The sequence below is a fragment of the Phyllopteryx taeniolatus genome, chromosome 11, assembly GCF_024500385.1.
Source record: "Phyllopteryx taeniolatus isolate TA_2022b chromosome 11, UOR_Ptae_1.2, whole genome shotgun sequence".
NCBI classification, from domain to species: Eukaryota; Metazoa; Chordata; class Actinopteri; order Syngnathiformes; family Syngnathidae; genus Phyllopteryx; species Phyllopteryx taeniolatus.
In genome coordinates, this window is record NC_084512.1 from 7,499,468 (window position 1) to 7,513,217 (window position 13,750).

Consider the following 13,750-nt stretch of genomic DNA (forward strand, 5'->3'; position numbering starts at 1 on the left):
GCTGTGTCCTGAGTTGTTTAACATCTAGATGTAAATACCCTGAAATAAACGATGGAATTCTGAACTTTTGTCTCATTCCTCTTTTGATCTGAAACCCAAGTGTCTTCAGTATACAACAAAAACAAAGGAATTGACCTTGCCGTTCCAATACTTTTTTTTTCGGGGGGGGGGGGGACGACTATATGTCCACCCATGTATCGACAGGTGTCTGCCTTTCAAAACGGATCACAGGTGGACTCCAATTAAGCTGTAGAAACAGCTCAAGGATGCTCAGTGAAAACAATATTCACCAAAGCTAAATTTTGAGTTTCATAGTTAAGGCTGTGAATATGTATGTTATTTCATTTTATTTATTAATTTTTTTTTTATTTGCCAAAAAAAATAAATAAATAAATAAATCCTGTACCTGATGTATAGAGTCCAGCCTTAAGCAACATTCACACGACAGGATATGATGCCCAATTTGGATTTTTTTTTGTTAAATCCTGTTTTTTTTTTATGTAGTCGTTCACGTTCCAAAAATAAATGCCACTTCTAATGTGAATAGAATGTGTCTGTGAAGTGACATGCATGTGCACAAAACAGTGTCACATGGCGCAGTGTGTTTACGGAAGTATGGTCCCTCGTGTTGGTCGAAGTCCTGACGCATGTGGCAATTTCAAGGATTTTGTGTGTGAACTGACCCGTCACCCCCATATACAGTGGCTGAAATAAGTATTGAACACGTCAAAAATTTTTTCACTAAATATATTTCCAAAGGTGATATTGACAGGAAATTGTCATCAATGTTGGGAAAAACCCAAGTAATCTATACATACAAATAAACTTAGAAATTGTGTCAAAATGTGAAATGACACACGGAAAACGTATTGAACATATGAAGGGAAGTGCAAAAAGGCATGGAAAGCCAAGACACCTAAAATCCATCAATCAAACAGCAATCCAGCCCCTTGTCAGTGCAAATGAATATCAGCTGGTTCAGTCCTAATTGATGGCCTACAAAAAGGTCTCATTGCCAACGTGTGAGTCAAGGCACATCTCATGATATGGGTAAGAGCAAAGAGCTGTCTCAAGATAATCGCAAAGTAATTGTTGCGAAACTTAACGATTGCATTGGTTACAGGCACATATCCAAGCTTCTGAACGTTCCAGTGAGCATGGTTGGGCCCATAATACCTAAGTGGAAAGCCAATCATACCATAGATTTGCCTCGATTAGGTGCTCCTCGCAAGATTTCTGACAGAGGAGTGCAAAGAATAATCAGAAGAGTTGTCCAAGGACCGCCTGTGGAGAGCTTCAAAAAGACCTGGAATCAGCAGGTGCTGTTGTCACAAAGAAAACAGTGAGTAATGCTTTCCGCCGCAATGGCCTGTATACACGCTCACCACGCAAGACCCCATTGCTGGAACAAAAAAGCATATCAAAGCTCGTCTGGAGGAGAAATGGCATTGCACATCACCCTAAAAACACCATACCAACAGTGAACTTCGTAGGTGGGGAACATGGTGTGGGGCTGCTTTTCAGAAAGTGGTACTGGTAAACTTCACATTGAAGGGAGGATGAATGGGAGAATCTCCCGAGAGATTCTTGACAAAAATCTGTTGCCATCTACGAGGATGATAAAAATAAAACGGGTGGACGTTTCAGCAGGAGAATTATCCAAAACATACTGCCAAGAAAACTCTCAATTAGTTTCAAAGAAAAAAAATAAAGCTGCTAGAATGGCCCAGCCAATCAACTGACTTTGAATCCAATTGAAAATCTATGGAAAGCAGTGAAACCCAAGGTTCACAAAAGAAGCCCACTGAACCTTCAAGATTTGGCGACTGCTAGCGTGGAGGAATGGGTCAAAATTACACCAGAGCAATGCATGAGACTAGTTTCTCCATACGGGGGGTGTCTTGAACCTGTCATTGCAAACAAAGGCTTTTGTACCAAGTATTAAATAAATACCAGTCGGTGTGTTCAATACTTTTTCCTCTGTGTCATTTCACATTATTACACATAATGTCTGATCTTATTTGTTCTACTTTCTTTGTGTGTATGGATTACTTGGGTTGTTCCCAGCATCTGGTGAAATTTTCATCTCAATAGCACCTTTGGAAATATACATGCATTTAGTGAAGAAAAATGGTGACGCATTAAATACTTAAGCTCCTGTATTTATCAGTTCTAGAGCATCTTCTTTTTGCCACGGTTTTCTGCTCCTTTAGCCGCCATTGCTTTTCGCGCCAGTCTGTTTTGTCGAACAGTTGTGATGTTTGTCCCCTTTTGATGTATACTGTGGCTCTGAGCACGACCTGAGCATTTAGACGGCAGTTTCATCCGATTTATATCCACTCCATTGTACTGTTTAGATTGACGTGAAAAAAATCAGATGTCTTTGTCACTTATGGACAAAAAAATGGGACCTGGCGTGCAGTATGAACATAACGTTAGTTACACTGTCCTCAGTGCTTTGATGATGAGTCCAGCTATGTTGTTATACTCATTGTGGTGAAACAAATTGAACGTGCCTCCAAATGCTTAAAATGCTATAACTTGGTTTGACATTATGCTTTTAATTCTACATATGTATTGCATTTTTTTCTTCAAGTTAGAGAAGATTTGACAGAAATATTCACAGGATGCATTCATCTTCCTGAAATGGTATACCGATCTAGTGCGTATATCATTCAAGGAATACCAACCCATGATGTAAAATACAGGTTGCAATGCCTACAGTCATTGCCAATAATCTACTGTCAAACAGTCCCTCTTCCATTGCTCTTATTTTAGGTAATTAGCATTTGGATGCGGTACGAATCTGTCAATTTATATTTTATGTTTAATTCCTGAGTGTGATGTCGCACAGCACAAACATTTGCATTCAGAGTTAAATATTGATTTTTAAACTGAATAGATGTCCATAAACTGCTCTTCCCACCTCAAATACTTTTTCTACTCACGAGGGCTTAGATTTATAATTGTGAACACACTTCAGTATTCCAATATTGCTGCATATTTAAATGACAGTGTGTCATCCATGTCATTGTTTGACTGATTGTTCTTTACTGTTATTGACAATTGAACCTACAAATTACTGATAATGAAGGGCACTGATCCAAGGTGGTGCTCATTGCAGGAGCTGATATTGACGCCCTATGTGTGGCTCCTCGTCATGTAGAAAGGAGTGACTTTTTTCAGTCTTTCTTTGAGAAATTGAAACAGCATGAAGAAATCAAGGACCTGAGGGTAAGCCTTGCTGTACTTTGCCGTTATGTTATATTCATCTAAAAAATAGTACTGTTGGCCCAAATTTCACAAATGCACAAGTCATTTCAAGGTAAACTACCATGTTTGTTTGTTTGTTATACAGTGCCGTGAGAAAGTATTGACCCCCTTCTCAAATTCTTACATTTTTGCATTGTTTCCCCACTTTAAGAAGATCAAACAAATGTAAATATCAGACAAATATAACCCAAGTGAACTTCAAACGCTGTTTTTAAATGGTGATTTCAGTTCTTAAGGGAAAAAAACAATTCAGTTACCTGCCCCCGTGTGAAAACGTAATCGCCCCCTAAACTTAATAACTGTTTGGGCCCAACAACTGAAATCAAGCGTTTTCTATAACTGGCAGTGAGTCTTTCACATCTCTGTGGAGATATTTTGGCCCACTAATCTTTGCAGATTTGAAGTCAGCAAAAACTTTGGGTTTTTGAACATCAACGGCCATTTTTAAGGTCCTGCCGCTGCATTTCAGTCAAATTCAAGTCCACCACAAAACCTTCATTTATTTTTTTATTTTTATTTTTTTTAAGAGCCATTCAGAAGTTGACAGGCAGGTGTCTTTTGGATTGTTGGCCTGCTGTAGAACCCAAGTATACTTAACCTATGGTTACAAACTGATGGCTGAAAATTCTCCTTCAGGATTTTCTGTTAAGGAGCAGAATTCATGGTTCTACCAGTCACAGCAAGTTGTCCAGGTCCTGAAGGAGCAAAGCAGCCCAAGACCATCCATCCATACTAGCACCACCATGTTTGACTGTTGGTATGAAGTTCTTTTTCTGAAATGCTGTGCTAGATTTACGCCAGATGTAATGAGACGCACACCTACCACAAAGCTCAACTTTTATCTCGTCAGTCCATATTCTCTAAAAAGTCTTGGGAATCAGTCAGATGTTTTTTATTTATTTATTTATTATTATTTTTTTGCAAAAGTAAGATGCCTTGGAACTCTGACATGGATGCCATTTTTGCCTAGTCTCTTCCTTATTGTTGTGTCATGAACACTGACTTTAAGTGAGGCACGGAAGGCCTGCAGTTCTTTAGAAGTTGTCCTGAGTTCTTTTGTGGTCTCCTGGATAGGGTTGGGCATCGAGAATCGAGAACTGATTGGAACCGGGACTAACGTTCAGTTTCTCCTGGAATCGTTCAAATTTAAACATTTCTGTTCCCAATTTCGATGCCTACAGTCCACCGACCCCGAAGAAGCGGCGAAAACCAACTAAGAAGCAGCGAAAACCAAAGAGCGTGCACGAAAATGTGCTTGTGCCCAACAGTTGCGGTGAAAGTGTGTTAACTTTAAAATAAATGACCAGTCGCCTCAGTGCAAAACATGCAATACGATTATAATGTGCAAAGGAGGCTTTCACGATGTGTAGAAGACATGCTCCCTCCCGCGCCGAGCCTGAGCCTACGCTGCACGGAGCTTTAGTCAAGTCAATTGGGAGAGTCAAACAATAAAATACGTCTATGCCAACAATGAGGCAGCTCAATGTTGCAGCTTTTTTAGGTCTTTTGTCCAACTTGATTTTGTCGGGACAGATACCGTTTGAGTGATTTCAGGTCTGAAGGTAATCAGGCTTGGGTGTGATAAGTGAAAATTAACCAAAAATTGTGATTAGCCACAGTTAATTAATGATTTCACAAGGTAGGGTAATTACTTTTTCACACAGCGCCAGGTAACTTTGAATAGTGTTTTTTTTTTTCTTATCGCCATTTAAAAAAACGCATTTTAAGTTCACTTGGGTTATGTTTGTTTGAGGTTTACATTTGTTTGATCTTAAACATTAAAGTGGGGAAACTACGCAAAAATATAAGAATTTAATAAGAGCCCAATACTTTTTCATGGCACTACATACCAATACCATAAAAGCACAATTGCCTAAAGTCATTTTTGAATGTTTTGTGAAAACAACAAATTCAAAAAACACAACGTTTGCCAGTTGCCTAGATTTAACCTTCTGTGATTTCCATGACCTGGATGACTTAGAATGTCCATAGCACATTGGTATTATTTTATTGCTATTGTAACAGCAACTTAGAAATGACTAGCTATTAAGTCATTGTGCTAATAAGCTAACAATGTGTTACTTGGGCCTACTGTTAATATTTCCAGGTCACAGGAAAAGAAATACATCCCTTGAGTTTTTTGTTTTTTTAATAAACTACTTTTATGATATTGAAAGGTTTACTTTGAAGAAAGAAATACAATTTTGACACTCATACCGTTACATTACTACTCACTTCCTCTTACATCTTGCTGGTGAGAGTGAGAGCAGCCTCCTTTGCTGCACAAAGCATAGTAGGGTCATAGACATGCCAAGTTTACGATGTGTATTCACCTTGCTTTAGAATCTGTTTGTGATCATGGCTTTCTTGTCATTTTTTTTTAAGGCTGTCGAGGATGCTTTTGTTCCTGTTATAAAATTCAAATTCGATGGAATAGAGGTAAGTTACTTCAAGAATAAAGTAAAACAGTATTTGAACATCCTGTACAGTGATGATAAAAGTTCAACCACACTGTGTAGAGAAGTAAGTCAAACTTCGATGTGGTCACCTTTCAAAATAAAATTTCCCATTGAGATCAATTGTTTGCGATTATTTGTTGCAGAGCCCAACCATCACATAAAACCTCTATTTACAATATAGGGATTAGTTTAAGTAACATTTTAACATTGTCATAGAAGGATAGGCAGAACTTAACCAGTCAAATATTAGTCAGTTAAAACACTCCCTTATTTTTAATAATGAATTAGAAAGGTTAATATATGAAACTAAGTACACGTCTAATTTTTAAATGCCAAGCCAAACGAGGGGGCAAAACACAGTTTCTTTTATTTGGTAAAATATTTAGCAAACTGCTCATACGCAGAATGCACAGAGCAGTTCTACTGTTGTGCACTGCTGGCTCATGTGATATACTAACGTCTCATACTCTATTCCGTGATCCATGAATACGATAGAAAACAACAAACTGAGTGGGTCCTAGTTATCAGTTAGACGACTGGTACAAAAGAATCCACCAAAGTGCCATCTCTTGTAGCTAGTGAGGCAAGGCTTCACTTGATTATCAAGCTATACGTGTACCTCAGTGAATAAAAATAGTGTCAAAAAGTGAAACTCATAGAGATACATTACACCAGTGCTTCGCAACCAGTGTACCGTGGCACATTAGTGTGCCATGAGCGATCTTCAGGTGTGATGTGGGAAATTATCAAATTTTACATAACTGCACAAACAATTATTCATTTACAATAAATAATGTATCTTTGTTCCTCTATTTATGCCAATGAGTTATAGTGACAGACAGAACAAATAGATGCTCTTCTATTAGATGGCAGGAAGTACATACAGTAATTAGTGTGCATCTACTTTTTGTGACATTTGTTTGTTGGTGTGCTGTGAGATTTTCCAATTGTAAAATGTGTGCCTTTGCTCCATAAAGGTTGGAAATCACTGCACTACACACAGAAAGAGTGACATATTTCGTGATTTTTTTTTTTTTTTTTTTTTTTTTTTTTTTTTTTTTATAAATTCTTTTTTTTTTTTTTTTTTTTTTTTTTATTTATATACAGCCCCCTCCAAAGGTATTGGAACGGCTAGGTCAATTCCTTTGTTTTTGTTATATACTAAAGACATTTGGGTTTCAGATCAAAAGATGATTGAGAAAAAAGTTCAGAATTCCAGCTTTTATTTCAGGGTATTTACATCTAGATCTTAAACAACTCGGGACACAGCACCTTTTGTTTGAAGCCACACACTTTTCAAGTGAGCAAAAGTTATTAAATTAGCTTAAAGTGAATAACATTAAATATTTAGTGGCCTAACCCTCACTTGCTATAACTGCATCAAGCCTGTGACCCATTGACTTCACCAGACTGTTGCATTCTACATTTGAAATGCTTTTCCAGGCCTCTACTGCAGCCTCTTTCAGTTCTTGTTTGTTTCTGGGGGTTTATCGCTTCAGTCTCCCCTTCAGGAGGTAAAATGCATGCACTATTGGGTTAGGCCCGGTGATTGACTTAGCCAGTCTAAGACCTTGCACTTTTTCCCCCATGATGAAGTCCTTTGTTGTGTTGGCAGTGTGTTTTAGGTCATTGTCTTGTTGCATGATGAAGTTTCTCCCGATTAGTTTGGATGCATTTTTCCGTAAATTGCCAGACAAAATGGTTTTGTAGACTTCAGAATTCCTTCTGCTGCTACCATCCTGAGTTAACATCATCAATAAAGACTAGTGAACCCCTTCCAGAAACAGCCATGCAAGCCCAAGCCATGGAATTACCTCCACCATGCTTCACAGATGAGTTTGTGTGTTTTGGATCATAGGCAGATCCTTTCCTTCGCCATACTTTGGCCTTTCCATCACTTTGGTAGAGGTTATTCTTGGTCTCATCAGTCAGTTTGTGGCTCATCTCTATACGTCTTTGCAAAATCCAATCTGGCCTTCTGATTCTTTTTGCTGATGAGTGGTTTGCATTTTGTGGTATGGCTTGTGTATTTCTTCTCTCGAAGTATTCTTTGAACAGTGGATTGTGTCAGTAAATCTAAAAGGCCACACCTGAGCAACTCGAAACACCACTCAGTCACTTGTTCTGATACTTTTGCTCACTTGAAAAGTGGGTGGGTTCAAACAAAATGTGCTCTGTCCTGAGTTGTTTAACATATGTAGATGTAAATACCATGAAGTAAAAGCTGGAATTCTGAACTTTTGCTTCATATTCATCTTTTGATCGAAACCCAAATGTCTTCTGTATACAACAAAAACAAAAGAATTGACCTTGCCGTTCCAATACTTTTGGAGGGGACTATGTATAATTTTGATAATTACTGCCTACAGCGAACAAAAACCCAAATTCACCATCTCTAGAAACTACGTAACAAACAAGATACAATGAAAATTATTTTAAAAGTAGAAATTAGGTAGGAATTTGCCCTCGAAGTATTTATAGAACCTATATAATGCATAAGTACTGAAATGAACTTTTCTACCATATTCTAATTTATTGAGATGTACCTGTACATTGTTTGCTCTTTTTACAGGTTTGTCCATAAAATTGTTAGTAATTTACTCTTTTGTATCAAAGACAAATTCTCTATAGAAACCTTTTTTTTCACTTGATTCATTTTCTTTGAGATATTCCACATTTAGTACTTAAACTTCATAGGTGCCAATAGTGGTGAACAGGACTGGATAGGCATTGTTTCACACAGTCTCACTCTTACTGCAATGGATTGTAGGCATACCCTGCTGCAGCGATATTTTTTCTCTCTCGCTCAGCTTCGTGGATGTCACATCATTTGACTCACAGCACTTCGGGTTATGTGGTGCGTGTGTCAAAATAAAAGCATAAGTTCCAAAATAAGAGTCCATATGTACAAATGAAGTAAAACTTTCCTGACAAGCAGAACAATTCCCACGGGCCATACATTTGACACTTCTGCTGTGTTATCTGGAGTATTTGGTTTTTTGCATCCCAAACAATGATCATGGCAGTTGTGGCTGAAATCTTTGTTGGTCTACCTGACTGTGAGACTTGTTTTCAACAACCTATTCTCCACTGAATTTGAGTTTGAACACAGCTGATAGACATTCTCAAGTCCAGATATCTTTGTCCTTTTACTGTTCACCTACCTTTTGCCCCAGATCCTTTGATAGTTATTTTGCCATCCCCTTGCTCAGAATCCAGCAGTGCAGTCACTACTGTAGTATGTCAGTGCAGTCCTGGATGAAATGTAGAGGGTTTTGTCAAGACCCCAGAAACAGTGACTTCACACACACGGGAGCATGGTTACCTTATAGTCGCCATTTAAACCAGTGTGTGTTGACTTGTGTGTATCTTATCAGGTCAAAGCCTCCATGGTATATAAACATTATGTATATTTATCTCTTACCAAGGTCATTTGGCTAATTTGTGTTGTCCATATTAAAAAAAAAAAAGTTTGACCACTAACATGGTGAATGAAATTGTTTATCATATCTCATCCCAAAATTACTTCATTCTCTCAAAATGGGCACAAGAATTCTGCCAGTGTGCAACTTTTAGTACATTGTCCTTTGAAAAAGAGGCATTTAACGAACATGTCTGTGGGAGGGGAAAGGGATATAGCCTCGCAATTATATCAGTTTTATGAAAAAAATAAATATTTATCACTATCCAGAATAAAATGGCATTTAAAGCTTATTGCGTTTACAGGCTTCAATTGTGGAAAGTGCAAACAAAATATTATTTTGCTGCACGTCACCAACAACTTGTTTACCCTGCATGCTTCTATAGCATGCTTGTGATCTCCATTCTTTACCATGGAGCCATTCATACTGTAGATGCCGTTTTATATTTTCAATTTTCAATCATGGCTTTATAAAGCCAGGAAAAACATAATCTGCAAAAAGCAGAGATATAAAACTGCGGTCACCAAACCGGACCCTCTCAATGCCTTGACTGTGCCTAGAAATTCTGTCCATAAAGGTTATGAACAGAATCTTTGACAGATGGCAGCCTTGGTGGAGTCCAGCCCTCACTTCAAACAAATCCGACATAATGCCGGCAATGCGGACCAAACTGACACTGGTCATACAGAGACCGAACAGCCTGTATCAGGATGGTCCGGTACCCCATAGGACTCTCCGATGGACACGGTCGAATGCCTCCAAAGCACATGTAGACTGGTTGGGTGAACTCAAATCCACCCTCCAGGACCCTGCTGAGGTTGTAGAGAAGGTTGACTGTTCGCAAACCACACTGCTCCTCGTGAATCTGAGATTTCCCTTCCCAATGGAACCTCCCCTCCAGAATGCCTGACTAGACCTTACTAGGAACGCTGAGGAGTGTGATTCCCCCTGTAGTTGCACCCTCCGGTCCATCTTAAAAAGGATGATGGTAAGAACAAATGAAGTTACATGCATTAATCATAAAGTAATGACTTGTATCATCACAAATTTAATTCCACTGTCTGTGGTCCCTGTTTTGACAACTGTGGTAATAGATGAAGCGAAAGTCACTCCCCTTTACTGAACAAAATCGTCACAGGAGGCTGATGTACATCTGCTCTCCCTTTTAGACATGTTTCAGTTTTAATGTTTGTTATACATGCAAGAGAAAATTGTCACTCAGTATTGTCAGCACAGGGATACTAAATATTCCTGTTTTTTTTTTTGTTTTTTTTTTTTTTTTTTTCATAATACCGGTATTATCTGGGCAGGTATGATATCGCGCAGCCCTAATGTGTATTTGAAGTCTCAAAAGCATTTTACAAGGCTTTAGGTGAGGGTGAGTTTATTTTAAGGTGTTTTTTTTTTTTTTTTTTTTTTTTTTTGTAGAATTCATGAATACGCCTTTGTTTTTTACTCCTGTCTGTGTCTTAACAGATTGACCTGCTTTTTGCCAGACTGGCATTACAATCCATTCCAGACAACCTAGACCTCCGGGGAGATTCCATCCTAAGAAATTTAGACATTCGTTGCATTCGAAGTCTTAATGGTAAACCACATGGATATGCACACCCATTCTGACATTAGCCTTAGTTATTGGCTTAATCCTGATGTACTGGGTAGTACATACGTCTTTAGCGATGTACAGTGGTACCTCAACTTACGAGTGACCCGACTTGAGTTTTTCGAGATACGAGCCATCGGGGGACCATTATTTAAAATACATTTATTCATTTATTTTATTTCCCCTTGTGTTGTGAGCAGTGATATGAGTTGTGAATCTCCGCTTCTGGCTGGCAGCATCAATATTCACATCAAGCAGCAGTTTGGCAGATAGTGAATAATTCTTCAAATAAGAGGCTTAGTGTGCTGGCTTCAGGCTGTTTATTGTCACTCCCAGTTTACTGTAAAACTGAACATAATACAAAGGGAATTACATGATTTGTATTTAGGAAAACAACATCATTTTGCCTTACAAAATTCTGCTGTAACTTATGCCTGACACACTGCCAGCAAACGGACCTAGCATCGATTTTCCACCGTTAAACAGATATTTGAACACAAGCGGTGCAGCAACACATGCAGACAGACAGAATGATACTCACGGACATATATTTATGTGAAATGAATTATTTCAGCTTACTGAGCTTTGTTGTGATCATCCTTCTTCATGTATGTATTATACTGCCCCTTGGTGGCCACACCAGGATCAGCAGCAAAATGTCCATTGAATTAAAGCATAAAATCAGGATGTAAAAAAGTTGCTTTCTTTACATTCTGTTTAATTCTGTTAGTACTGTGTTTTTATACATTACAATGCTGTAGAATGCCATTTTTCTCATTTTTTTGGTGTCTGTTGTGGCCGAGCATGGTCAAACAAGTGAAACTTGTTAGTCAAGGTACCACTGTATTTCCTTGCTGTTCTGTAAATCTCTCTCTCTCTCGCTCTCTGCGTGCATGTGTGTGCGTTTAATGTAGCAACTCCTAAAACATTGCTTTTATGAGGCTCTGATGCCCCCCCCCCCCAAACATAGTGGTTTCTGATATCTTTTGTAATTGCAGGTTGTCGGGTGACTGATGAAATACTGTACCTAGTGCCAAACAAAGAAAACTTCAGGCTGACCTTGAGAGCCATCAAACTTTGGGCAAAACGTAAGCTTTGATTGTCAGGTTTACTGTGGAATCTTTAGTTGTACAGTGTGCCAGTTACTTTGTCATATTTACTCCATTAAATGCATGTTAGCAACTGTCAGTTTAGTATAGTGCTGACCACTAAAGTACTGTTTTAGTAGTGTGAAGTTATAAGTTGTACAACAGGTCGCGGAATCTACTCCAACATGCTGGGCTTTCTGGGTGGAGTGTCATGGGCCATGCTTGTAGCAAGGACTTGCCAGCTCTACCCTAATGCTGTTGCTGCCACCCTCGTCCACAAGTTCTTCTTGGTTTTCTCCAAATGGTGAGAATCTTGTTGTTTCCTCTTGCATAGAGTTGCTCCAACAGACATGGCCGAACCGTATGTACCAGTTATTTATTGCGCCTGCCAGCCTAAGGTCTAAGGGCCTAAATTATTTCAGTATAAATATACATTTCTTTTCTTGTCTGTCAAAATATGTCATTTGAAAATATGTAAACTCGGCTTTACACGATCAGGATTTTTGGGGCCAATCAGCGAGTTTTAAAAAACGATCACCGATCCAATCACATAATGGAGCAATGTCTATTTAAATGACTTGTTCATTTACTGGATATACTTGTGTACTGTATATGAGTATCTTCAAAAGTATTAATTCTCTAGTACAGTGATTCCCAACCAGTGTGCCGTGGCACATTAGTCTGCCATGAGCAATCTTCAGGTGTGCCATGGAAAATTATCAAATTTTACTTAACTGCTCAAAAAAGTATTCATTTACAAGAAACAATATATCATTGTCACTCTACTTATGCCAGTGAGGCATAGTGACAGACGGAACAAATAAATGCTCTTCTGTTTGATGGCAGGAAGTGTATACAGTAATTACTGTGCATCTAGTTTTTGTGAAATTTTTGTTTGTTGGTGTGCCGTGAGATTTTCCAATTGTAAAATGTGCTTTCGCTCCATAAAGGTTGGAAATCACTGCTCTTGTCAGGTCATGTATTCTAATCAGTCAGGTCAAACCAAGATTACAACATGACAGAAATAATGGATGTACTGTAGTTGAATTATTTTATTGTAATTAAATTACTTCACACACCGAAACTTAAGAGCATGATTCGACGTAACGCCGGTACAACTATTAATGCTAGCACTAGCTTGTTAGGCTACATAACGTTTTGTTGCCTGCTTGCGAGCCAAATAGTAAAAGTATGTGAACATGCCTCAAGCAAGCCTCAAATGAACGTAATCTCCCGAGCACCGGTGACCACCAGCACACGTTTTCCCCCATTTTGTTCTTATAATACACACGGCACGATCCGTTGTGGTTGTTGTCGCCATGGTAATGAGTGTGTCAGGTCACGTTTGAGTTGAGAAGATAAAGCCCAGTGATCGTAAAAGACGGGATGCGGTGGTATCGGAATACAAGATTTTGTTGCAGTAGTCTGATCCAGGCATTACGTGTAGTCTGTCCCACACCACTGAAATGTTTTTTAAAAAATAAACTGGTTTTTGGATTCAAATATACTGTCCACGATGGCGACGCGGAGTGTCTTGATCGGATCGGTGAATTATGACATTAAAGCTGATCAGCCGATCAGGATAAAATCCTATTTATCGGTCGATACCGATCAGGCCGAGCGAGCGGTGTAAAGTCTAATGTAAACTTTCTCCACTTGATTGCATCGTTTCACAGCTCCTTATGCGTTTACTGTTCATATTTTACATTTGCAATTTGACACATACAAAGTCTTCAAAATGTATTTATTAGATTTTTATTTATTTATTTTTCCTCTTTCCTCCCAGGGAGTGGCCAAACCCTGTGCTTTTGAAACAGCCTGAGGACAGTAATCTGAATCTACCTGTATGGGATCCTAGAGTGAGTATAATCATTGAATGGTGTCTCTACTTGTTTAGAATATCTC

General features: G+C 38.6%; 1 protein-coding gene across 4 annotated transcripts in view; it reads left to right on the forward strand.

The window, feature by feature from the left end:
- papolg (poly(A) polymerase gamma) overlaps nucleotides 1–13,750 on the forward strand; it is a 41,732-nt gene that overhangs the window by 7,577 nt on the left and 20,405 nt on the right. For 3 of the 4 annotated variants that reach the window (XM_061789784.1, XM_061789783.1, XM_061789782.1), the window contains exons 5-10: nucleotides 3,125–3,234; nucleotides 5,659–5,712; nucleotides 10,631–10,742; nucleotides 11,756–11,845; nucleotides 12,011–12,149; nucleotides 13,632–13,704. In XM_061789784.1, coding sequence (XP_061645768.1) covers nucleotides 3,125–3,234; nucleotides 5,659–5,712; nucleotides 10,631–10,742; nucleotides 11,756–11,845; nucleotides 12,011–12,149; nucleotides 13,632–13,704 — 578 coding nt within the window. Of the gene's footprint in view, nucleotides 1–3,124; nucleotides 3,235–5,658; nucleotides 5,713–10,026; nucleotides 10,143–10,630; nucleotides 10,743–11,755; nucleotides 11,846–12,010; nucleotides 12,150–13,631; nucleotides 13,705–13,750 lie in introns of those variants that run through there. The other variant, XM_061789785.1, reaches the window with a different exon arrangement.